The sequence below is a fragment of the Staurois parvus genome, unplaced genomic scaffold, assembly GCF_062004578.1.
Source record: "Staurois parvus isolate SC_StPar_1 unplaced genomic scaffold, SC_StPar_1.0 ptg000438l, whole genome shotgun sequence".
In the NCBI taxonomy this organism is placed as follows: Eukaryota; Metazoa; Chordata; class Amphibia; order Anura; family Ranidae; genus Staurois; species Staurois parvus.
In genome coordinates this window covers 675,098-698,931 of record NW_028318234.1, presented here as the reverse complement: position 1 = coordinate 698,931, position 23,834 = coordinate 675,098, and the positions used below count along the sequence as shown (strand labels likewise).

Below are 23,834 nucleotides of genomic sequence, written 5' to 3'. Positions count from 1 at the left end.
TGTGTAATGGATTTGCACAGAGCAGCCCCAATGCTCTTCTTTTTTGGGTCCCCTGTCTGCGGTCCTGGCAACTCCCCCCTGCTGAGTGCCCCCAATAGCAAGTCCCTATGGACATTGTCAATTCACACACATTCATACACGCGGCTTGGCCCCCAATGGCTCCCGCTGCACCAGGTCAGTGGGCATCAACTTAGTGAGATGCTCTCTGCAATGCCCGCACTTGATCCAGGCACTGACCAAGGCGACTGGCTTCCTGCAGGGCAAATCGGACAAAATCGCTTTGTCCCCCCCGATCAACCCAAGGGAAAAGCCTCTGCAATGCTCTAGGTGGACTCCCATGTCCATCAAGGTGACCGCCGGCATATCTGGCTACAAAAACTTCAGCACATCTTGAAAGACTCCATCCATCTTGCTCCTCTCTCTCATTCTCAGCACGCTGGGCATACAGGGCAGACTGGGTGTATATGCCCCTCCTCCAGAAATGTTGACGACAGGGAGACTGTTATGCAGGATTTTTCCCGCTCTTGTGTTAACCACTGCTTCACCAAGCAGGAGTGTGCTGACTGGTTTGCAGGCTTGTAGAGCACTGAATCTGGGCAGTAACACAAAGACAGTTCGCTGACAGTAGCAGAACAACTGGACATTTGTAATCCACAGATAGGTGTAATCCACAGATGTGGTGCAGCTGTACATAGAAATCAATCAGCTTCCAGGTTTTATTGTCAAAGCTTCACTAAACAAGCTGAAGTTAGAAGTTGATTGGCTACCGTGTACAGCTGCACCAGATTTTGCACTCTCTAGTTTTAGTAAATCAACTCCAATGCATCCATACTCTTGCGAATATGCTATGCTAATAAGCAAGAGGTTGGCAATCTCCAAGGTAGAGTTGTGACTGGCCAGAGAGGGATCACAAATTTGACCAGTTTGAAAATGTATTGTAATAAATGTAATAAAGATCCCCTTTTTTTTTTTTTAAGCAAACGTTTGCTATGAGTATGTAAGAGATAAAGTCCAACTCTGGGCAACTAAAATGTTATCCCTTGCATTGGGGCTATACCCGGACTGCAAGAATTAATTGCTTATTTTGGTCTAGGCTAGGGGAACAAAATACTGCAAGATTTACTTACTCGATCCTACACTTCTTCTAGCAGTTAGACTGGTCCCTGAAGCTTCTTCTCCGCCACATTCCAGCAGTTTAGGGTCATGATGTCAAGACCAATGCTGGGTCCATAGTAAACCACAAAAACAAAAGGGCCCCTGCAGGATAATGTCAGATGGTGCTAGTATGCATTGCATTCTAGCATCTCATGACAGATTTACATTAAAATGAAGCCCTCCAGTGGTGCGCTGTCACCGCTGCCAGGGCTTCTATCTTCACTGCTATATGAATGTAACCACATGCTGATGTCATCTTTAAAGACTATTTGGTTTTAAAATGTGATGTGGACTTGTTTTTTAATGATGACCCAATAAAAGTATATATATTTTTTATTACTGTTATTCGATGTGATATTACAGATTTATCCTCCCAGTGTCTGACACGTACAAAGTCCCATGTTCACTGGAGATTGAACAGGACCACCCGGTTTCACCGGATGCAACTGTACATACTGGTCAGGGGCGGACTGCTCATTTAAAAACTCGGGCACTACCCGAGGGCCCAGGGTCAGTAGGGGGCCCCATGAGATGCCCCTGGTACCTTTTTCATAGGCTTTTTTGAGTTTGAGCAGGATACAGGGGCCCCATGATCCCCTATTGCCCGGGGGCACCATGAGTTGTCAGTCCGCCCCTGATACTGGTTTTCTGTTTTCTGTTCTTCCATCTCTATCCGGTCTTCCTTCCGAGTTTGTGGGCTCCGGCCATTTAAATGGCCAAGCCGTGATGCACTCAAGACTCATGGCTGTGATGGCATAGTCCATTCAGAGCCCAGTGCCCATGCACCAGTGACGTCATGGGCTGTTACTAAAGTAAATATATCCTAAACGATGCACATTTGGGAGATATTCCCTGTACCTACTGACAACCCTTTTTAGAGGCTTACTTGTAGGCAGGGGCGGACTGACAACTCATGGGGCCCCCCAGGCAACAGGGGATCATGGGGCCCCTGTGTCCTTGCCCAAACTCAAAAAAGCCTATGAAAAAGGTACCAGGGGTATCTCATGGGGCCCCCTAATGACCCCGGGCCCTCGGGCAGTGCCCGAGTTTCCAAATGGTCAATCCGCCCCTGAGCTTGTAGGTATAAATAAAATATCAGACTTTGCTACCGCTATAAAAGGGAAGGGATGCCTGTAATTGCTGGTTTATTCTTAAATAGAGCAATGAATTATGTTCTTGTTTCTGTAACCCCCTTGTGTTTTGTTTGTTTTGGTGGTTTGGGGACACACCTGGATTACGTGCATTGATAACTATCTTTGCTGTCCACCCTCTTAAATGTCTATCTGTCAATCTAATCATGCGAAAATATTTCACACCTATAGAATATATGTACATGCTTGTACATTTTATATTTTTGTGAGAAAATTGTAATGTGATAAAATGATGGACACTTGAAACTACTCCTGTGTCTTAGTGAATTAACCCCCATTGTAGGCATACAAAGTGTTTTCTCTAGTCTAGAGGATGAAGCTTCTCATTGTGGGCAACAGCACCCTCTACTGGTATGTTTTTATGTATAATGTACATTTTTCTATGTATTACATTTGGACGTTTCCTTAACCAGTTCCGCGCCACTCTATAGCAGAAATACTGCTACAGGGTGGCACGGGTGCGCAAAACCACACACACACACACACACACGATTTTGTAGTTCTGGGTAGGAGGCATGCAAGTGCAGCACGCAAGCCCTACCCGTGCCGCCATTGGCAGCCTTGGCTGTCAATCACCAGGTCCTGGCCAGTGATTACTCGCCGACACTCAGTGATTGCCGAGTATCTCCAATGGGAGAGAGACATGTATGTAAACAATACAGATCTCTCCCCTGTCAGCTCCTGCACACTGCCTTGTATGGCTCTGCATAGCAGAGACATACAAAGCAGTGTGCTTACAATGTAAAGCACATACACAGCACACAGTAAAACTGCACACAGTTAACCCTTTGATCACTCCAGATTTTAACCCCTTCCTGCCCAGTGCCATTAGTATATTGTCAGTGCTTTTTATTAGCACTGATCACTGTATTGGTGTCACTGGGGATGACAGTGACACCAAATCAGTTCCCCCCAGTGTCAGAATGCCCACCGCAGTCCCGCAGCCCCTCTATAAGTTGCTGATCGCTGCTATTACTAGTAAAAAAGAAAAAGAAAAAAAATTAAAATGCCAGTATCTATTTTTCACGTAAACCAATTAATTTACACTTATTGGGGTTTTTTTTTAGCAAAGACATGTAGCAGAATACATTTTGGCCTAAAGTTATGATGAAATTAGATTTTTTTTATTTTTTACTGGACATATTCAATAGCAAAAAGTCAAAAATATTGTTTTTTTTCCACAGAATTGTCTGGTCTTTTTTTGTTTATAGTGCAAAAAAAACAAAAAACGCACAGGTGATCAAATACCACCGAAATGAAGCTCTATTACTGGGAAAAAAGTTGTAAACTTCATTTGGGTGCAGTGTTGCATGACCGTACAATTGTCTGTTAAAGTAACACAGTGCCATATCGCAAAAAATGTCCTGGTCAGGAAAAGGGAGTAAATCCTCTGGAGGGCAAAAGGTTAATGTAGGTGAACCAGCAGAGCTGTACTTTCCTCATTGAAGCCTGTAGGGCCAAAGCAACATCACACTGCTAGGGTCACCTCTTTTATGCACATCAGTTCCATGTGTTAAGTGGTCTAATCTAGTTAGGAATATTGTGAATAGGAGATAACTACATTTCTAGTGATGATGGATGTGTGAGAACTTTACAAAAAGATTTTATTGCTTCTGATGTCGCTGGTCACACAATCAGTACTGTACTAAAACAACCAAAAACCCAAACCTGTTAAACAAATATATTATACAATACATTCAATTCCTGAGTGACATGGACACATTCTCTCAAGCTCCATGGGACTCCAGCTGGGTGTTGACATTACACTCAATGGCCAGCAAGGACAACTGTAGTGCTGGATCACCAGTTTCCTCTCCCAGAAGAGACTCTTATTTAGTCTGTGTGAAAATTTTAGAGTCTACAAACTTTGGGATATATATTTGAAAACTGATCAGTCCTGTTGTACTAACAGCCTATCTCATTTCCTGAAGCCCTAAATTGCCAAGACAGTACAAATACCCTCTAAATGACCCCTTTTTAGCAAGCAGACAGTCCAAGGTATTTAGTAGGATGCCTGGCCAGTTTTTTGAAGTTGTACGTTTTTGTCCAAATTTTATGGAAAATGAAGAATTAAATAAAATGTTTAATCAGTGCAGCACAGCGTCATCGTATGACTGGTATGGTGGTGATCAGAGATATTTACTGGTGAGAGTATGTAAAATAAATACATTAATTAAAAAAAATAATTATATATATATATATGAATTAAAAGAGCTGCAATATTCACCTTCAATCCAGAGCTGCCTCCTATAGTTTGTTTTTTTTTCAGCCACAAGCCTCATTCTTTCATGTTCACTTATGTGTAGCATTATGCAACCAACTTCTGAGCCCAGGCTGTCATGTCCCACCCTTGGGCTGTGACAGGACAGGGGCGAAGAAAAAAACAAAGTGGTAAGCTCATCCCTCACTCTCTTTCTCCTATCATCATGCTTCTTGTTAGCACATGAACTGATTGGCTCCTTGTGCTGATTCTTCCTCTCACACTCCAGCCCTACTATACAGAGACTGCAGGGGGCTGATACCAGGTCAAATTCAGGTACTTGCCAAACATGTATTTAATCGCCTCCCGCCCGCCATATAACGAAATGACGGCGCAGGGCGGTTCTCTCGTTCTGGGAGGATGTCATATGACGTCCTCCCATTCTAACCGCGCAGCGATCAGTGGTGGGCTGTATTCCTGGGACATAGCAGATCACCGATCAACGAAAAGAGCTGATGACGTCGCCTTTGTCATGTGATCAGCTGTGTCCAATCACAGCTGATCGCATGTAAATAAGGAAATGTCGGTTATTGGCATTCCTCTCCACACGAACTATCACGCTGACAGCTCATGAGGAGAGGAGAGACGGTAATCGGCATTACTCAGAGGGGACATGTACACTGATCCTCAGGGCGCTGATGATCAGTGTGCCCTAATGATCAGTGTAGCCCCATCAGTGCCACCCCTCAGTGCCCATCAATGCCACCTGTCAGTGCCCATCAATGCCACCTGCCAGTGCCCATCAGTGCACATCAATGCCACATATCAGTGTCTACCAGTGCACATCAATGCCACATGTCAGTGCCCATCTGAGCTGCCTTTCAGTGCCACCTATCAGTGCCCGTCAGTGCTGCCAATCAATGCCACCTAACAGTGCCAGTCAGTGCTGCCTATCAGTGCCACCTAACAGTGCCAGTCAGTGCTGCCTATCAATGCCATATATGAGTGTTGCCTTTCAGTGCCCAACAGTGATGCCTATCAGTGCCACTTACCAGTGCATCCTATCAGTGCCCATCACTGCAACCTCATTAGTGCACATCAGTGAAGGAGAAAAATCACTTATTTACAAAATTGTATAACAGAAACTAAGAGAATAACTTTTTTTTCAAAATTTTCAGTTGTTTTTGGTTTGTTTAGCACAAAATAAAAAACCCAGAGGTGATTAAATACCACTAAAAGAAAGCTCTATCTGTCTCAAAAAAATTATAAAACTTTCATATGAGTGCAATGTTGCATGACCGCGCAACTGTCATTCAAAGTGCGACAGCACTGAAAGCTGAAAATTGGCCTGGACAGGAAGGGGGTATAAGTGCCCTGTAGGCAAGTGATTAGAAATGCATGTAATGATGTATTGATGTTTACAGAGCTGCATTAATTATGCTTTCATGCCACTTTAAAAATAAGCAAATAAAATAACTGAGTTATGTATTTTTTTTCAAGCATAAAGCAATTCTAGGAAAGCATAAATACACACTTTAGGGGGTACATTCGTTAATTGACATGCAGCAGGGATTACTTGGTAAACATTCGATGTGACAAAAGAATATCATTTCTAATAATGCTGAAACACTGCTTTAATGCATTCTGTTCTCTCCAAAGACACAGGTACATTTAAGGGGTTTTTTGCCAGAGGAGTTGTAAATCGCACATCGATTCACTTGTTTGTTACACATCAGTATGAATGTCATTTTTCTGTGAAATTAAAGGAAATCTGTATTGAGTTAAAGGCCGACTCTGGACACCCCCTGGGTCTCTTTTTTGAGGCCCCCCACTACACACACCCACACATTATGCAACTTCTTTTTTTTTCACGTTACCAGAAGTCTTTAGGGAGCAAGCCCATTATGCCGTGCACTCACACCATGCTCTTGGTCTTTGGGGTTCAGTGATTCTGAACGTCATTTAACCCAGAAGAATAAGGATATCTTGTAGTGGATATGAAATACTGTAGAGGACAGCTCTGGATTAAAGGTAAGTATTGTAGCCAGGCATTCATTACAAAAATCAGCTCAGAGTTGGATGTTAAATGAGTGAGCTGAGATTATTATTATTATTATTATTATTATTACATCGAGTTTATATAGCGCCAAAGGGTTTGCTCAGCGCTGTACAATAGAGGGGGGGGAAAATACATGAAACAGTACAGCAACAACAAACAGCACACGAGGGGTTAGAGGGCCCTACTCTTTCGAGTTTACAATCTAGGAAGCTGACATCTTCTGAAAATGTTAGTGGCTTTGCTGTCATGCTGATCCAAAGGCTCAAATATTTTTGAGTTACTGATCTAAAACAAATATGTAGATCAGGACTTTATTCTTTACCTTTCCATATGCGTTCTCTGTGTTCAAGCCAGACACAACCAGGCAGCCAGCATATTCAGAAGAAGATCAACAATGGAGGCTTATAGATTTTTTTCATTAGCAGCCTTCTTAAAACTACGTTATTTATCTGAGGTTCAAAGAAGATGGTAGTGTGAAATAAAAGTTTTTGCTAGGGACATGGAGTGCTCTCACATTGAATTTAATTATTATTTTTACTCTCCCAAAAAACCTCTCTTTGCTTAACCAGAAGGTATCCACAATCTACAAAATAATATTTCCAAGTCCCAGGCACAAGGCCAATTTTTATACAAATAAAATATATTTTTAATTCGCATTTTTTATTTTCTACATTTGTACAATGATTTAGGCAAATTAGTCATTGTCAAATTAACCAACTCATATTGCTGTTGCTAAATTTGGTTTGAGCATCTAATCATCAATGACCTCCTTTGGTAGAACCAGAATCTGAAGCCACAACCTCTGCTGCATCTGGTAGTAGCTCTTCTTGCTGAGCCACTTGGAATGCCATATCTCTGCACCTCCTGTTTGGCAGATTATTGTGCTTTCTCTTTGCTTCTCTGTGTACCTACAGCTGTCCTTCTCTCCACCACTCGTAACTGACCTTTGGCTTGTTTCTCGACCACGCTTTCACTTGATCCCAACTTGCAACCACTTGTTACTGGCCTGTGGCTTTTTTAATGACATCACTTCTGCTGGACCCCACCTGCTATACCTGCTACTGGAGCCCAGCTTGCTCACCTCATGGTAGGGCGATCCTGAGGACTATGACCTGGTACTAATATTCAGAAAAACCCTCTACACCTTCAGGAGCTCTGGTGAATACCAATTAGTGCTTAGACCAGGAGTCCTCAGACTTTTTAAACAGGGGGGCAGTTCACAGACCTTCACACTGTTGGGGGGCGGGACTATAGTTTGAAAAAAATATGAACAAATTCCTATGCACACCGCACATATTTTATTTGTAGTGCAAAAACAGGAAAAAACAATACAATATTTAAAATGCACTGTACACTGTAATGCACTTGACACCGCAATGCACTGTACCCTGTAACGCACTGAACTCCGCAATGCACTGTACGCTGTAACACACTGGACACCGCAATGCACTGTACACTGTAACGCACTGAACACCGCAATGCACTTTACACTGTAACGCACTGGACACCGCAATGCACTGTACACTGTGACGCACTGGACACCGCAATGCAGTGTACACTGTAACGCACTGGACACCGCAATGCACTGTACTCTGTAAAGCACTGGACACCGCAATGCACTGTACACTGTAACGCACTGAACACCGCAATGCATTTTACACTGTAACGCACTGGACACCGCAATGCACTGTACACTGTGACGCACTAGACACCGCAATGCAGTGTACACTGTAACGCACTGGACACCGCAATGCACTGTACTCTGTAACGCACTGGACACCGCAATGCACTGTACACTGTAACGCACTGAACACCGCAATGCATTTTACACTGTAACGCACTGGACACCGCAATGCACTGTACACTGTGACGCACTGGACACCGCAATGCAGTGTACACTGTAACGCACTGGACACCGCAATGCACTGTACTCTGTAATGCATTGTACACTGTAACGCACTGGACACCGCAATGCACTGTACACTGTAATGCACTGGACACCGCAATGCACTGTACTCTGTAATGCACTGGACACCGCAATGCAATGTACTCTGTAACGCTCTGGACACCGCAATGCACTGTACACTGTAACGCACTGGGCACCGCAATGCACTGTACACTATAACGCACTGGACACCGCAAAGCACTGAACACCACAATGAAATGTACTCTGTACCGCACTGGACACCACAATGCACTGTACACCACAATGAAATGTACTCTGTACCGCACTGGACACCACAATGCACTGTACACCACAATGAAATGTACTCTGTACCGCACTGGACACCACAATGCACTGTACACCACAATGAAATGTACTCTGTACCGCACTGGACACCACAATGCACTGTAATCTGATACACTGGACACCGCAAATGCACTGTACCTGGTGCCTGGTGTGCTCTCCTCTTGTCCTGTTGCTCCTCTGGCTGCAGAAGGGGAAATCCGGGATTGCAGGCTGCCACTTGCTGGGTCCTCGTGGACCCAGAGAGCAGCCTAGCTATTTTCCAGCCGGTGCTGGTTTCTTTTTTTTGTCCCGGCTGGCCCAGCGGACCTTGCACCTCGGGTAAGCCCCAGTCATCTGCCAGGGTAACCTGCTTGCATACTTATCCAGCTGGTCAGATGGAGCCTCTCCACTGCTATAGCTACTGGTCTCCTAGCCTAACACATGACTGGTGTTGGTCTGTGCAGAGTCGTTCAGACAGCCTGTTTAAATCAATGTAAGGTGGACAGTTGCACAGACCTGCACAGATCTCCAAGCGCATCCAGTAATGTACATCTGTGTAGGTCCAATGCACAGACCAGGATGCAGTCTGTACATAGTTACATAGTTGGTAAGGTTGAAAAAGACACCAGTCCATCCAGTTCAATCTGTGTGGGTGCATGTGTATTTATGCCACTACCATTTCCTATATCCCTGTATATTTCGTAAGAGACACATCTAAAAGTAATTTGAAATTATTGGCACTCCTTGATGACACCACCAAGTGTGGAAGGGAGTTCCACATCCTTACTGCTTTATCAAGAACCCCTTGCCCAGTTTAAGGTTAAACCACTTCTCGTCCATCATCATTGAGTGGCTGCGTGTTCTCTTAAGCAACCTTAGACTGCATAGGCTCCCTATGCTAGAATCACCATTTAGATGTTTCTAAATTGCAATCATATTGCAATCTACATATTGCAATCATATCTCCTCTCCTGTCAATGCTTCTGCATAGTCTTGTTTTCATGTAAATGTGAAAAATAATATAAAGAAGTGAAATTAAAAAAAAATGTACATGCTGAATTCTATCATTGCTTGTTCCAATTACATACAGTTATTGGGGATGAGCAGTGTGATCTCGGCACAACAGTGACATTTCACAGAAGCAGACATTTTCAATTTCACTTATTAAGCTGCTTAAGTTAAATTTGCTTGAATAAACAATCTAATTCTTCTTTTTTTAGTTTTATATTTTGGATGTATTTAGAGTCATTTAGTTTATTTCCTGTAGTGTTCTTTGAATTTGTTTTTTTTTTCTTTCTTGTGTATTTGATGGTTGTTTATTGTCATTTTAAACGTTTCATTTTCCTTTTTTAGTCTTTTTTTTTTCAGTAAAATAACAAGACTAATGAGGGTCTGTTTTAGGCACAAGAAGAGTCCAGAACAGTTGAAAGGGTCATCCTTAATTCCCAGCAGCCATTTAAAGCCTATTGCTCCCTAACTCTTTATGACACATACAGTTGCAAGAAAAAGTATGTAAACCCCTTGGGATTACGTGGAGTTTTGCATGAATTGGGCATAAAATGTGCTCTGAGCGTCATCTAAGTCACAACAATAGAAGAACACAGTCTGCTGAACATAATACTACACAAACATTAGATGTTGACATGGTTTAATTGCACATAACATATAAACATTCACAGTGCAGGGAGGAAAAAGTATGGGAACCTTTGGACTTAATAACTGGTTGACCCTCCTTTGGCAGCAATAACCTCAACCAAACGTTTCCTGTAGTTGCAGATCAGACCTGCACAACGATCTAGAGTAATTTTGGACCACTCCTCTTCACAAAACTGTTTCAGTGTAGCAATATTCTTGGGATGTCTGGTGTGAATCGCTCTCTTAAGGTCATGCCACAGCATTTCAATCGGGTTGAGGTCAGGACTCTGACTGAGCCACTCCAGAAGGCATATTCTGTGCTGTTGCAGCCATTGTTTTGTTGAATTACTTGTATGCTTTGGGTCATTGTTATGTTGCATCACCCATCCTCTGCGGAGCTTCACTTGGTAGACAGATGGTCATACGTTTTCCTGCAAAATGTCTTGAAAAACTCTGAAATTCATTTTCCCATCAATGACAACAATCTGTCCAGGCCCTGAGGCAGCAAAGCAGCCCCAAACCATGATGCTCCCTGCGCCATGTTTTACAGTGGGGATGAGGTTTTGATGTTGGTGTGCTGTGCCTTTTTTTCTCCACACATAGTGTTGTGTGTTCTTCCCAAACAACTCAATCTTGGTTTCATCTGTCCACAGTATATTTTGCCAGTAGTGCTGTGGAACATCCAGGTGCTCTTTTGCAAACTTCAAACGTGCTGCAATATTCTTTTTGGACAGCAATGGCTTCCTCCGTGGTGTCCTCCCATGTACTCCATTCTTGTTTAATGATTTCCTTATTGTAGATGTGTCAACAAAAATGTTAGCATGTGCCAGAGATTTCTGTAGGTCTTTAGCTGACACTCTGGGATTCTTCTTTACCTCATGCAGCATTCTGCGCTGTGCTCTTGTAGTCATTTTTACAGGACGACCACGCCTAGGGAGAGTAGCAACAGTGCTAAACTTTCTCCATTTGTAGACAGTCTGTCTTACCGTGGACACATGAACATCAAGGCTTTTGGAGATACTTTTGTAACCCTTTCCAGCTTCATGCAAGTCAACAATTCTTGATCGTAGGTCTTCTGAGAGCTCTTTTCTGCGAGGCATGGTTCACATCAGATAGTGCTTCTTGAAACCAGTAAACCCAAAACAGGTGTGTGTTTAAGGGCAGGACAGCTGTCAGCAACACATCCAATATCATCACACTGATTGGAGTCAAGGTTGGCTCACTCCTGGATCCAATTAGCTCTGGGAGAAGTCATTAAGCTAGGGCCTCACATACGTTTTCCTCCCTGCACTGTGAATGTTTACATGTTATGTGCAATTAAACCATGGCAACATCTAATGTTTGTGTAGTATTATGTTCAGCAGACTGTGTTCTTTTATTGTTGTGACTTAGATGACGTTCAGAGCACATTTTATGCCTAATTCATGCAAAGCTCCAAGTAATCCCAAGGGGTTCACATACTTTTTCTTGCAACTGTATGTCCTTTAACACTCACACACTGCATATATGGGTCGCTGGGCTTCCGTTGTTAATGTTCTAAAAGCGAACTCACTGTGTGCACAAACGCTGTGCTGTCGCAGACAGCTCTTAGTCTCGGCAACAGATCGGTAGCTGGCAGGACCTGCTTCTGATCATGTGACTGTTGTGACCGTGCAATCGTCTGATTGCTGAGCCTTCCTGCCCCCAGGGTATTCTGAACTGTTTAGTGGTGGCTGCATTAGGCCCCTTTCACATTAGCGGACTAACTGGGTCCGCCTGTCTGTTTTTCAAGTGGACCCAATTGGAACACTCCATTGCTTTCGACACATATGTCGGATTTACACCCACCTACATCCGATCTGATCCTGTCCACTAAAAACAGGCGCATGGGTATCCGTTTCCCTTCTGTCTGGCAGATCGGATGACAGTCAGATGGAAATGGACAGGTTGTCCGCCGTTTCCTTCCGACAGCCCATAAAGGACAGCAGGCTCTGTCTGTGTCCACTATACATAATCGGAGCTGACATGGACCTGTCATCCGCTTGCTCAGTGGGGATCAGCACTAAGATCCCCCACTGGGCAAGCGGATCTACTGACGGGTCTGCCCCATGTGAAAGGGGCCTTAATTTCCTTTTTTCAGGCAATTCTCCCCTCTGTTTTTACCTGGTGATCTGATAACACACCTCCTGTATTAGAGTAACTACAAGGAGCACAGGGGGCTCATTTGGACAACAGTCTGTAGAGGAGTTATTGTCAGATGAACTATAAGATTTAAAAACACTAACAAACTGAAGTCAAACTCCAGCAAATACATTATAAGCAGTTACTGCAGTTTTTTTTTATTGATCATTGTAAGAATCCCTGTTAGTGATAATGGTTTGTCTCATCCCTGTAAACTGATACATCTGGATGAGAGAGGTTTTTTGAACAACAACAGACTTACTGGCTGGATCACCAGATGAAATAAAAGAAAGAAAGCCTCAAAAAGAAAACAATACAGCCATCACATCTAAGAATTGATAAGCTGCAGTATAATAAATGTTTGCTTTTGGGCTTCCCCGCTCCCTATAGTAGAACTACTGCTACAGGACGGCAGGACTGTGCAAAATCACATATATACACGTGATTTGCAATTCCGGACAAGGGGCACATGCCACCCTACCCATGCCACTATTGGTGGCTATGGATGTCAAATACTGGGTACTGGCTGGAGATTCCCCGATGGCACCTGTTGATCGCCATGTGGAACCGACAGGGGAGAGACCTGTATGTAAACAACACAGGTCTGTCTCCTACCAGCAAGGACATGCTGCTGTGTATTTCTCTGCACAGCAGAGAAATGTATTTATTTATTTCAGGTACTTATATAGCGCTGTCAATTTATGCAGCGCTTTACACACACATAATATATTGAACATTCACATCAGTTCCTAACCCTCAAGGGGTGTACAATCTAAGGTCCCTAAATCACATTCATACATACACATATTAGGGCCAATTTAGACAGGATCCAATTAACCTACCAGCATGTCCAGCATGGGAGGAAACTGGAGCACCAGGAGGAAACCCATGCAAGCATAGGGAGAACATGCAAACTCCATGCAGGAGGCACCATGGTCGGGAATCAAACCCATGACCCATTTACTGCAAGTCAACATGCTAACCACTAAGCCACTGTGCCCACCCACTGTGTGAGAAATACACAGCAGCATGTTTCCCTAGTAAAACACACACAGCACATCATGTACAGCACAAAGTTAACCCTTTGATCGCCCCAGATGTTAATCCCTTCCTGCCCAGTGTCTTTTGTACAGTGTCAGTGCTTTTTATTAGCACTGATCACTGTATTAGTGTCATCGGGATGTCAGTGGCAGTTAGTCAGTTCCCACCCAATGTCAGAATGCCTGCTGCAATCCCACAGTCCCACTATAAGTCGCTGATCGCCGCCATTACTAATATAAAAAAAAATAAAATTCCAGTATATATACCGCCATTTGTAGATGCTATAACTTACATGTAAACCAATTAATTTACATGTATTGGGATTTTGTTTTAGCAAAGACATGTTGCAGAATACATTTTGGACTAAACTTCTGAAGAAATTATATTTTTTAAATTTTTTTACTGGATATGTTTTATAGCAAAAAGTCACAAATATTGTTTTTTTTTTTTTAAAATTGTTGGTCTTTTTTTGTTTATAGTGCAAAAATTAAAAATGCATAAGTGATCACCAAAATAAAGCTCTATTAAATTTAATTTATGTCCAGCTTTGCATGACTGCACAATTGTCAGTTAAAGTAATGCAGCGCCGTTTGGCAACAAATGGCCTGGTCAGGAAGGGGTATAAGTCCTCTGGAGGGTAAGTGGTTAATACTGCTTTAAGTCCAGTACAAAATCTCCCTTTTCTGCTAGTTATATAATATACCTTGCTAAATGTCATGGTGTCCTTGTGTGAATTCAAGGATCATAGAAATTCTTGTACATAAAACCTGTCTCATGTGCTCCTGTAACATTGTTGAGGTTAATTATTGCCAGAAAGTTTGCAGAATAAACCCAGTTACTTCCCTGTGTCTGTTAGCTATTCACAGCTGGCTCTCTTCCCACAGAAACTGCAGCATTTGCAAGAGGAAAAAAACAAAGAAATTGAAAACCTCCGAAGCACAATTAAGGAATTAGAGAGAAGACTCAACAGCGAAATGGATTCACGCTTAAAAAGGAAACGTTTCTAAAAGCACAATAAAATTGTGTTGTTTAAGAATTCATGCAGTAAAATGATTGGATGATTTGTCCATGCAGGACAAAGCAACAGGTTCACTTTAATAACAACCCTACCAGCTACACATATTTACCTTTTTTTTATCCCTCCATTTGCCCCCATGGAGTAAGATCATCCAATGTAAACTCCAAGCAGCAAAATGTGACATAGTTGATTACCTGAGTGGCCAATGGCTATGTTATGTGGGAGGAAGGGAAACTAGTCATGAGCTCGCTGATACCTGAAAGTACCGGATAATTACCCCTGACAGTGAAGTGGTGTAGGAGTGAAGGGAAGGTCAATATGGGGTGGCACTAAAGTACACCTGTTGTATGTTCTGCATGAGCAAAACACAGGTTTCCTTTAAAGGACAACTGTACTCTTGTATAGTTTCCTTTCATCAGTTCCCCCCACCACACTGCTTTCTTACCTCTCCTTGCAGGGATGACAGTTTGGGCTAGAGGACTTTTGAGTGGTCAGCAGCACCGTCACATGGACAGTGCTGACCAATCAGATGCTGTCTAGTCTGAACTGCCATCACTGCAAGAAGAGGAGAGAAAATTCTTCACAGGTCTGGAGATTTGAAATCCACACGGCTTTCTCTCCTCTCAGGGATGACAGTATGTGCTAGATGGCATCTGATTGGTCAGCACCTTTCATGTGATGATGCTGAGAAATCAACAGCCCGAAAAATCAACAGCCTCTAGCCCGAACTGCGATCCCTGCAAGAAGAGGAAAGAAAGTGGCGGAGATTTCAAATCTCCACTGCTTTCTCTCCTCTCCTACCACTGAGACTCAGCATGGAATGCCTGCAGGGAGGTTTCCCGCACCGCTCCTGTGTGAACTCAGGCAATGACAAGCCTGGGTTCACACTGGAGCAGTGGGGAAATCGCATGGGATTTAGACAGGAATTGGATTCCTGTTCAAATTGCATGCTAATCTTTTGGTGCAATGTTTGTCCATTAACGCAAATTGCACCGCAAAGGTTTGGTTAAGGTGTCAAGAGTATTGGCAGCAATACTGGTATCAATATCGGTGCATCCCTAATATAAACCTCAGGTTCTTTACTCTAATGATACGACATTCTACCCCTTCAGATCATTCAGAGTGACTTCTGCTGTCACGTACACAGCACTCTCACTCTCAGAGCTGCTTGGCCACATTACTTAGTAATGCCACTAAAGAGTATAGTAGGAAGGTCTTGACAAAGGGATGTTTATATGGCAAAGAATAGAGTTCAAGAGAGGATTTCATTAAATATACAAGGAATCATAGGAATGTTTAGGAGGATAGGGGAAGCATCAGAATATCTATTGTTCAGTTGATGTTTACGCTTTTGAGTATGCCCCATATTCTGAAGGGGCTGACGACTAGAGTTGCCAGATTGGCTTGTTTAGATTTGCCTGTTTTTTTTTATACCAGCTTTGGGTTTAAAGCCTCTGACATGAGTATTTGTTAAGAACCTGCCCATTGGTTAGCTTCCACTCACCCTTCACAGTAGAAAAAATGAATAATTTGACTGACAGCTGATAATAGTAAAGTCAGGAAAGTAACCAGCTTACTGTGAAGTGAAGTGAGAATTTTATAGTCTGGAAGGACACAGTGTTGGACGTAGCTCATCCCTTTCCTTACAAATATTGCAATGCAATGCAGGTAAAGGCACCCTTTATATGTTTTGGAAAGACGTGTATTTAAATGCGTAAGATGTGTTTTGAAAAGATTATATTTATGCTTTTGTTTAGTTAAATAAAATGTCTTATTAGGATGTTGACAATTAGCAGCACATTGCACATTGTACATTCCAATTATTCTGCGTATTCCATGAATTTCAGATACTTGAATGTAAGGTCTTTTTAATATTTCTTAAGACATGCATGTGAAACAGAGCAGCTTGAAGTAAGTAATATTTTAATGTGTGTTAATATATCGCCTCTATGTACAGTTGTGTAATGATATGTGTAGATGGAAACATCTATGTTTGCTCATTACCTCTGTAGGCTTTGCTTTCAGTTTTGCAGGGTGGTTGTGCTTTACTGCTCCAAGTGTGGGTAGGAACCAAGCAAGAGTATACAAATGGCATAAGAAGAAAGCAGAGTCTCAGCCCACCAGATTCTGCCCATTAGTGAAACAGCACTCTGGGCAGATGTACCTTTTAAACAGTTTTAGCTTTTTGTATGAAGACACAGGCCAAGAATGCCTGTCTAGTGTAGGAATTCTTTGTAGTGTAGTCAGTCTTACCTTGCTAAATGAATTAGATCAGTCCAAGGGTAGACTGACCATTTGGAAACTTCGGCACTGCCCGAGGACCCGGGGTCAGTGGGGGGCCCCATAAGATGCCCCTGGTACCTTTTTCATAGGCTTTTTTGAGTTTGGGCAAGGACACAGGGGCCCCTTGATCCCCTATTGCCCGGGGGCCCCATGAGTTGTCAGTCCGCCCCTGGATCAGTCTAGCAGGTTTTAGAAATATCGCTGTAGCAAAAAAAACTATCTATTGTAATCAGCAAAAACAAAAAATAGTCCTGTATTTTGTATTGACATCAGGTAAAGTTTAACACTGACACAATATAATTGATTAGGGACCCAACTAATAGGAAAGCAATTTCTCTATATTTTCTCCAGCTCATGTTTATCTCCAGACCAATTTCCCGAATTTTTACTTATCAGATGATTGTAGCATTAAATCTTCCGTGTGACATGATGCTGGATACCAGCTCAGTTGTGTCTCCGGGCACTCTGCCTTAAGCTCTGCCCAGCAGAGCAATAGTGTAAGAAAGCTTTATTATATCTTCATTCATTGGAGATCGCCTTTTTGGCTGTTTGCTGTAAGAAATCATTAAAAATTCTCACTTCTCGGGCCTCCGTTGATTCAGGGTCACTGGTCTATGGAGGAATACAATCAATATCCTGGAGTTATGAACAATGTATCTTGCTTCACCTCACTGGACCGTCCTTCTGACCAGTTATTCGATCCAATAGCCAATGTCACAGCTGCGGCCTACATCAGTCATCATGGGGGCACCAAGAGCATTTCAGCGTTCATAGAGGTAGAGTTTATCCTGTCCTGAGTGGAGTTTCATGTTTCAACATTCTTTGCAGTGCACATTTTCATTGTAGAGAAGTGGCAGACAGATTTTCTTAGAAGACAATGTCTGGACCCAGTGGTGCCAGTGGAATGGTCTTTTCTTTATGAGGTGTTGCCTGACATACTGTATATCTGCATTGGGGAACAGTAGATGTGGACTTGCTAGCTTTCAATCTAGCTTTGGTTTCAAGAAGTTGGTCAGATTTGTCCCTAGGATGCAGGACCCGACAGTGAATACAGCAAATGCACTGGTGATGCTGCATGATCAGTCTACCCTGATCTATGCCTTTCCTACACTGAAGCTTTTACCTCATCTACTTTGAAGGATAAATGCAGAGGGCATTCCAGTTATTCTCATAGCTCTGAATTGGACTGGAGATTGGAGAATGAGGTACACCAAGCTTACTTGTCTGTTGTCCAAAGTTTTTTTGTCTTCTACCAGATCTGTTATGTCAAGGACTGAACTTCCACCTTGCTTTGCATTCTCTGTCAGGCTGGCTTTTGAAACCCAGGTTCTGAGAGGCAGGAACGTTTCAGATTCAGCAATACCGACAATGCTCAAAGCTTATCTACTTCCCACAAAGTTTATCACTGAACTTGAAAGACCTATTTTCACTGGTTAGTCTATGTGGGTTTCTGCATGTGCCTTTTCTGTGGGCCATGTTGAGTTCCTTCAACTGGAGGTAGAACAAAACTTGGACCTTATTACCACCAAGGGTCAGGTGTCTGCCCTGTCTGATGTTTCAACATCCTCTTGCTAATTATTCCCTGATATTAAGCATGTTGCTCCCCCTCTTTAGGACATTTCCTTGGTGCCGAGTTTCTAATTTACGCATGGTGTTCTGTAAGGAGCCTCATTTGCTTTTACAAGACCAAGAACTTAATTTTCTACCTAAAATGGTATCTGCTTTTTACCTTAATGAGGACAGTGTGCTGCTTTCCCTTTGTTTAATACTGGCTCACTCCAAGAAGATTGCTCTCCATTGCCTTCTTTCAGATCCACTATTTCAGGATTCAACAGCCCTTAAAGTATACTCCATTAGAACAGGGATGTCCTTTTTTTGTTTCTTTTTCTTGTTTGGCTATTTTGCCTCTGTTTTTAGGTTTGCCTGCCCCTCGGTTTTGACTGTTTTTGTAATTAGGAATGAAAGGGAGTGGCCTGTTATTTTTTGGGAGTGCCACGTTCAAATTGTAATACCAAAATAACAAGAATAGTGGACTTTTTAGGTACCAACACAGAACATAACATCATCATATTATAAAATCAGTTGACTCCTGTAACTTTCTGGTGCTATAAAGTTTGTTTTGGTATCAGAAAAACAATCAACATTTATTAAGGTCACATTAGATCATCTTAAAATTCTATAGATCACAATTACATTTTGGATGCTACGACTCTTCAATACTTACAAATCACCTCCTTCAAGTGGAGTTTCAGTTGAATTAAAAATAAAATAAAAGCAGCTACAAAAAACTAGCTGCTGACTTTTAGAATACAGACACGTACCTGTCCCAGGATCCTACGGTGTCCTCACCATGGCTGGTTTCACTGGTTGACTTCTCTCACCTGGCTGTGACAGATTGCGGCTTCACAGCCAGGTTCCCACTGTGCATGCGCAAGTAGTGCTGCGCTTTGTGACTGGTCCCGTAGTCTTTTGAGATCTGTCACGTGTCCCAGAAGACTATGAGGAGGGAGGGGGGATGACAGCCTTCACTTCTGTTTCCATTAGGCGATTGCACCGAACGTGGGAGCGGGTACCTGTCAAATTCGGGTGCCCGCTCCCCAAAGGTGCCAATCCTTAACGGGGAGCAGGGGACAAAGCCTTAAAGTGGAACTTCCACTTTTGGGTGGAGCTCCACTTGTCTTTATTGTTATTACCTTAACATAGACTATATGGAGTTTATTTACTAAAGGCAAACAGGCTTTTTATCTTTTAATGGGAACAGAGCTTAGTGAATACCGTGAATTTTCACTTTGCGAAAGATGCAAAATCATATTATTATTATTATACAGGATTTATATAGCGCCAACAGTTTGCTCAGCGCTTTACAATATAACGAGAGACAATACAGCAACGATACAGTTCAATACAAGAGGGTTAGGAGGACCCTGCTCCTTGGAGCTTACAATCTAAGAGATCATATGTAAGGAAAATTAAAATATATAGCATTTTTGCTTGCACATGATTGGATTATGGAAGTCAGCAGAGCTTCACTTTATTCACTAAGCGCTGGGGCTAATTCATTTGTAAAGTGCAATTTCTTTTGCAGAGCCTAATTGCATGTAGTGGGAAGGAATTTAGCCTCAGCAGGGGTGGCCTTCAGTTTTCTATGTGCCTAGTGTCCACTTCTCCTTAATATTAAGGGGCACTCTGATGGGCACATTTTATGTTGAACCCATCAGAGTGCTCATTAACATAAAATGTGCCCATCAGCATGCCTCTTAACATAAAATGTGCACATCAGAGTGCCCCTCAACATAAAATGTGCCCATCAGAGTGCCACTAAAGTAAAATGTGCCCATCAGAGTGCACCTTAACATAAAATGTGCACATCAGAGTGCCCCTTAACATAAACTAAGGGGCACTCTGATGGGTACTTTTTATGTTAAGGGGCACTCTGATGGGAACATATTGTGGAAAAGGGGCACTCTGGTGGACACATGTGATGGAAAGAGGCACTTTGATAGCGGAATATAGTGAAAAGGGGCACTCTGATGGGGAAATCTCATCTCACCCCACTGCCCCTCACCTATCCCTCTGCACTCCTCCTGTGCTACTGCCTTGATCCTGTCCCATGTCCCCCGTCATGCTGCTCCCACCTGTCCCTCTGCACTCTTCCTGTCTCACTGCCCTTTACCTGTCCCTCTGCGCTCCTCCTGTCCCACTGCCTTGATCCTGTCCCATTCCCCCCATCATGCTTCCCCCCACCTGTCCCCCTGCGCTCCTCCTGTCCCACTGCCCCTCACTTTTCCCTCTGCGCTCCTCCTATCCTGCTGCCTCGATCCTGACCCATGCCCCTGTCACGCTGCCCCCGACCTGTCCCTCTGCGCTCCTCCTGTCCCATTGCCCCTCTGCGCTCCTTCTGTCCCACTGCCTCAATCCTGTCCCATGCCCCCCATCATGCTGCCCCCACCCGTCCCTCTGCACTCCTCCTGCCCCATTGCCCCTCACCTGTCCCTCTGCGCTCCTCCTGTCCCACTGCCTCGAAACTGTCCCATGCACCCCGTCATGTTGCCCCCCACCTGTCCTGTCCCTCTGCGCTCCTCCTGTCCCACTGCCTCGATCCTGTCCTGTGCCCTCTGTCACACTGCCCCCCACCTGTCCCTCTGCCTCCCCACCCATCACGCTGCCTGGTACCCTCCCACCTGTCATGCTGCCTCCCTCTTCTCCTGGTACCCTCCCTCCTGTCATGCTGCCTCCCTCTTGTCCTACTACCCTCCCACCTGTCCCAATGGCCTACTCCTGTCCAGACATCCCCCATCACGCTGTGCCCCCTTCCTGTCCTGTGGACCCCCATCACGCTGCCCCCCTCCTGTCCCTCAACCCCCCCCCCCCCCCATGGCACACTGCCCTCCATCACGCTCCTGTCCAGCAGAGGTGGATCTTAAAACAGCAAAGGGAAGGACAAATTTAGATGGGGGGTTTCAATTGTAATCTTGCCTAGGGCAGCACAAAACCAAAATACACTACTGCCCACGGGGAGCCAATCAGTTCATGTGCCAACAAGAAATGTGCTGATAGCAAGTAAAGAGAAAGTAGAGTGACCAAGATTAGCTTGGCACGGTGTGGCTTCTTTCATTGTCCAGACACAGGCAGGGGTGGGTCTGGGACAACCTGGACAGCATCCTACCCCTGAGCCCAACAGACAGATATCTGTGGCAAAAAAAGAAAAAAAAAAGTACTGTGGGGAAATCTCTGGATTGAAGCTGAACATTGCAACAAAAGCCGGTTTTGTAATTTTTAAATGGACAATTTCATTTTGTTCCTGGAGTTCTGCTTTTTAAAGTGTTACTAAACCCCGGACCCCGCATTCTCTATATCTGATCTCCCACAGTACACAGAACATGGAAATGCAATTATTTTATTAAATATAAACTGCTAAATACCTTTTCTCATCAGCAGTTAGAGCAGTCTTGTGACTTCTATCAATGTCCAGCAGAACACTGGTTAAAGCTTGTAGGGGGAGAGTTTTCCTTCTCCCCTGATTGTCCTATGAGGCTGCAGGACCCCTGATCCTCTGTCTGGACAGTGCTAATTGGCCCTGTGCTGATCATATGCACTCTCCCAAGAAAAAAAAAAACCCAAACAAACAATGCACACCAAACAGAACATGTGCAGCTTGCCCCCAAGACTATGTTCTATCAGGAGATGGATTGGGGACAGTAGAAGGGGAGGATCCGATAAGACAGGATATAACAGCATTTTTACACAATGCAGAGGATTAATCACTTAGGTTACACTGTGAGTATAACAAGCATGCTTTACTGCATATCCAGTACAGACTGGGTTTAGGAACACTAAGTGAGCACAGTGGCTAAATCGTTAGCACTTCTGCCTGGCAGTACTAGGGTCATTGGTTCAAATCCCAGCCACGTCACCACCTGCCTGGAGTTTTCATGTTTTCCCTGTGCCTGCATGGGTTTTCTTCCGGGTACTCTGGTTTCTTCCCACACTCCAAAGACATGCTGGTGGGTTAATTGGCTCCTGTCTAAATTGGCCCTAATATGTGTATGTATGAATGTGAGTTAGGGACCTTAGATTGTACAACCCTTGAGGGTTAGGGACTGATGTGAATGTACAATATATATGTAAAGCGCTGTGCAAATTGACGGCACTATATAAGTACCTATAATGATGGACATCCTATTAGGTTGCTCTATTTATTCCAAATTCTCCTGAACATAAAATGTTATTCTGCAGTGAATACACACTCTTTATTAATACTTCCTAATTGTTTTAATTCTGTAAGAAATGTATGCAGATTCTTTTCTAAAGTACCTGATATAAAGATATTAAGGGATGGATATCAGTGGATAAGACCACCACATCCTAGTTAGTTATATATGTACAAAAAATTGTTTTACTTGACTTACTCAAAGTACACCACTCAAACAAATTAAAATGAACAGTTTTTAATCAGAGTATAGCATCAATTAAACTCCTGAGATATTGATCTGATAAATTAAGTAGCAGAGGGGGTTGTTAATCAGTTTCAGCTGCTTTGGTGTTAATGACATTAACAACAGGTGCACTAGATGGGCAACAATAAGATGACCCCCAAAACAGGAATGGTTTTACAGGTGGAGGCCATTGACATTTGTTTCCCTATTCATCTTTTGTGACATTTTTTCATTTGGCTATGGTCAGTGTCACTATTGGTAGCATGAGGCAATACCTGGACAGGTATCTGCTCCCTTGTGCAAGGAGGAACAGGATGAGCACTGCCAGAGCCCTACAAAATGACCTCTAGCAGGCCACTGGTGTGAATATCTCTGACTAAACAAACAATCAGAAACAGACTTCATGAGGGTGGCATGACGGCCCAATGTCCTCTCGTGGAGGAGCACCATATAGCTCGATTGGCATTTTCCTTTGAACACCAGAATTGGCAGGTCTGCCACTGGCACCCTGTGCTTTTCACAGATGAGAGCAGCTTCACCCTGAGCACATGTGACAGATGTGAAAGGGTCTGGAGAAGCTGTGGAGAACTGGAGAAAGTACAGAGAAGGGCAACCAAACTGATAAGAGGCATGGAGGAGATCAGCTATGAGGAAATATGAGAGGAACTGAATGTATTCTCTCTTGAGAAGAAGAGATTAAGGGGGGATATGATCAACATGTATAAATATATCAGTGGTTCATATAGAGAACTCGGTGTAGAGCTCTTCACCCTGAGGTCATCACAGAGGACAAGGGAGCACTCTTTACGTCTGGAGGAAAAGAGATTTAATCTCCAAACACAGAAAGGTTTCTTCACAGTAAGAGCTGTGAAAATGTGTAATAGACTCCCTCAAGAGTTGGTTCTGGCCAGCTCAATGGATTGCTTTAAAAAAGTCCTGGATTCTTTCTTGGATACACAGAATATA

At 43.4% G+C, this 23,834-nt stretch overlaps 1 protein-coding gene across 1 annotated transcript in view; it reads left to right on the top strand.

Annotated features, from left to right (window-relative positions):
- The window catches only part of CCDC152 (coiled-coil domain containing 152), a 99,069-nt gene extending 84,402 nt beyond the window's left edge, over window positions 1-14,667 (top strand). The window contains exon 8 of the mRNA XM_089687790.1: window positions 14,516-14,667. Within this exon, the coding sequence (XP_089543916.1) occupies window positions 14,516-14,638 (123 nt within the window). The 3' untranslated portion in view covers window positions 14,639-14,667. The remainder of the gene's footprint in view (window positions 1-14,515) is intronic.
- The last annotated feature ends 9,167 nt before the right edge of the window (window positions 14,668-23,834 follow it).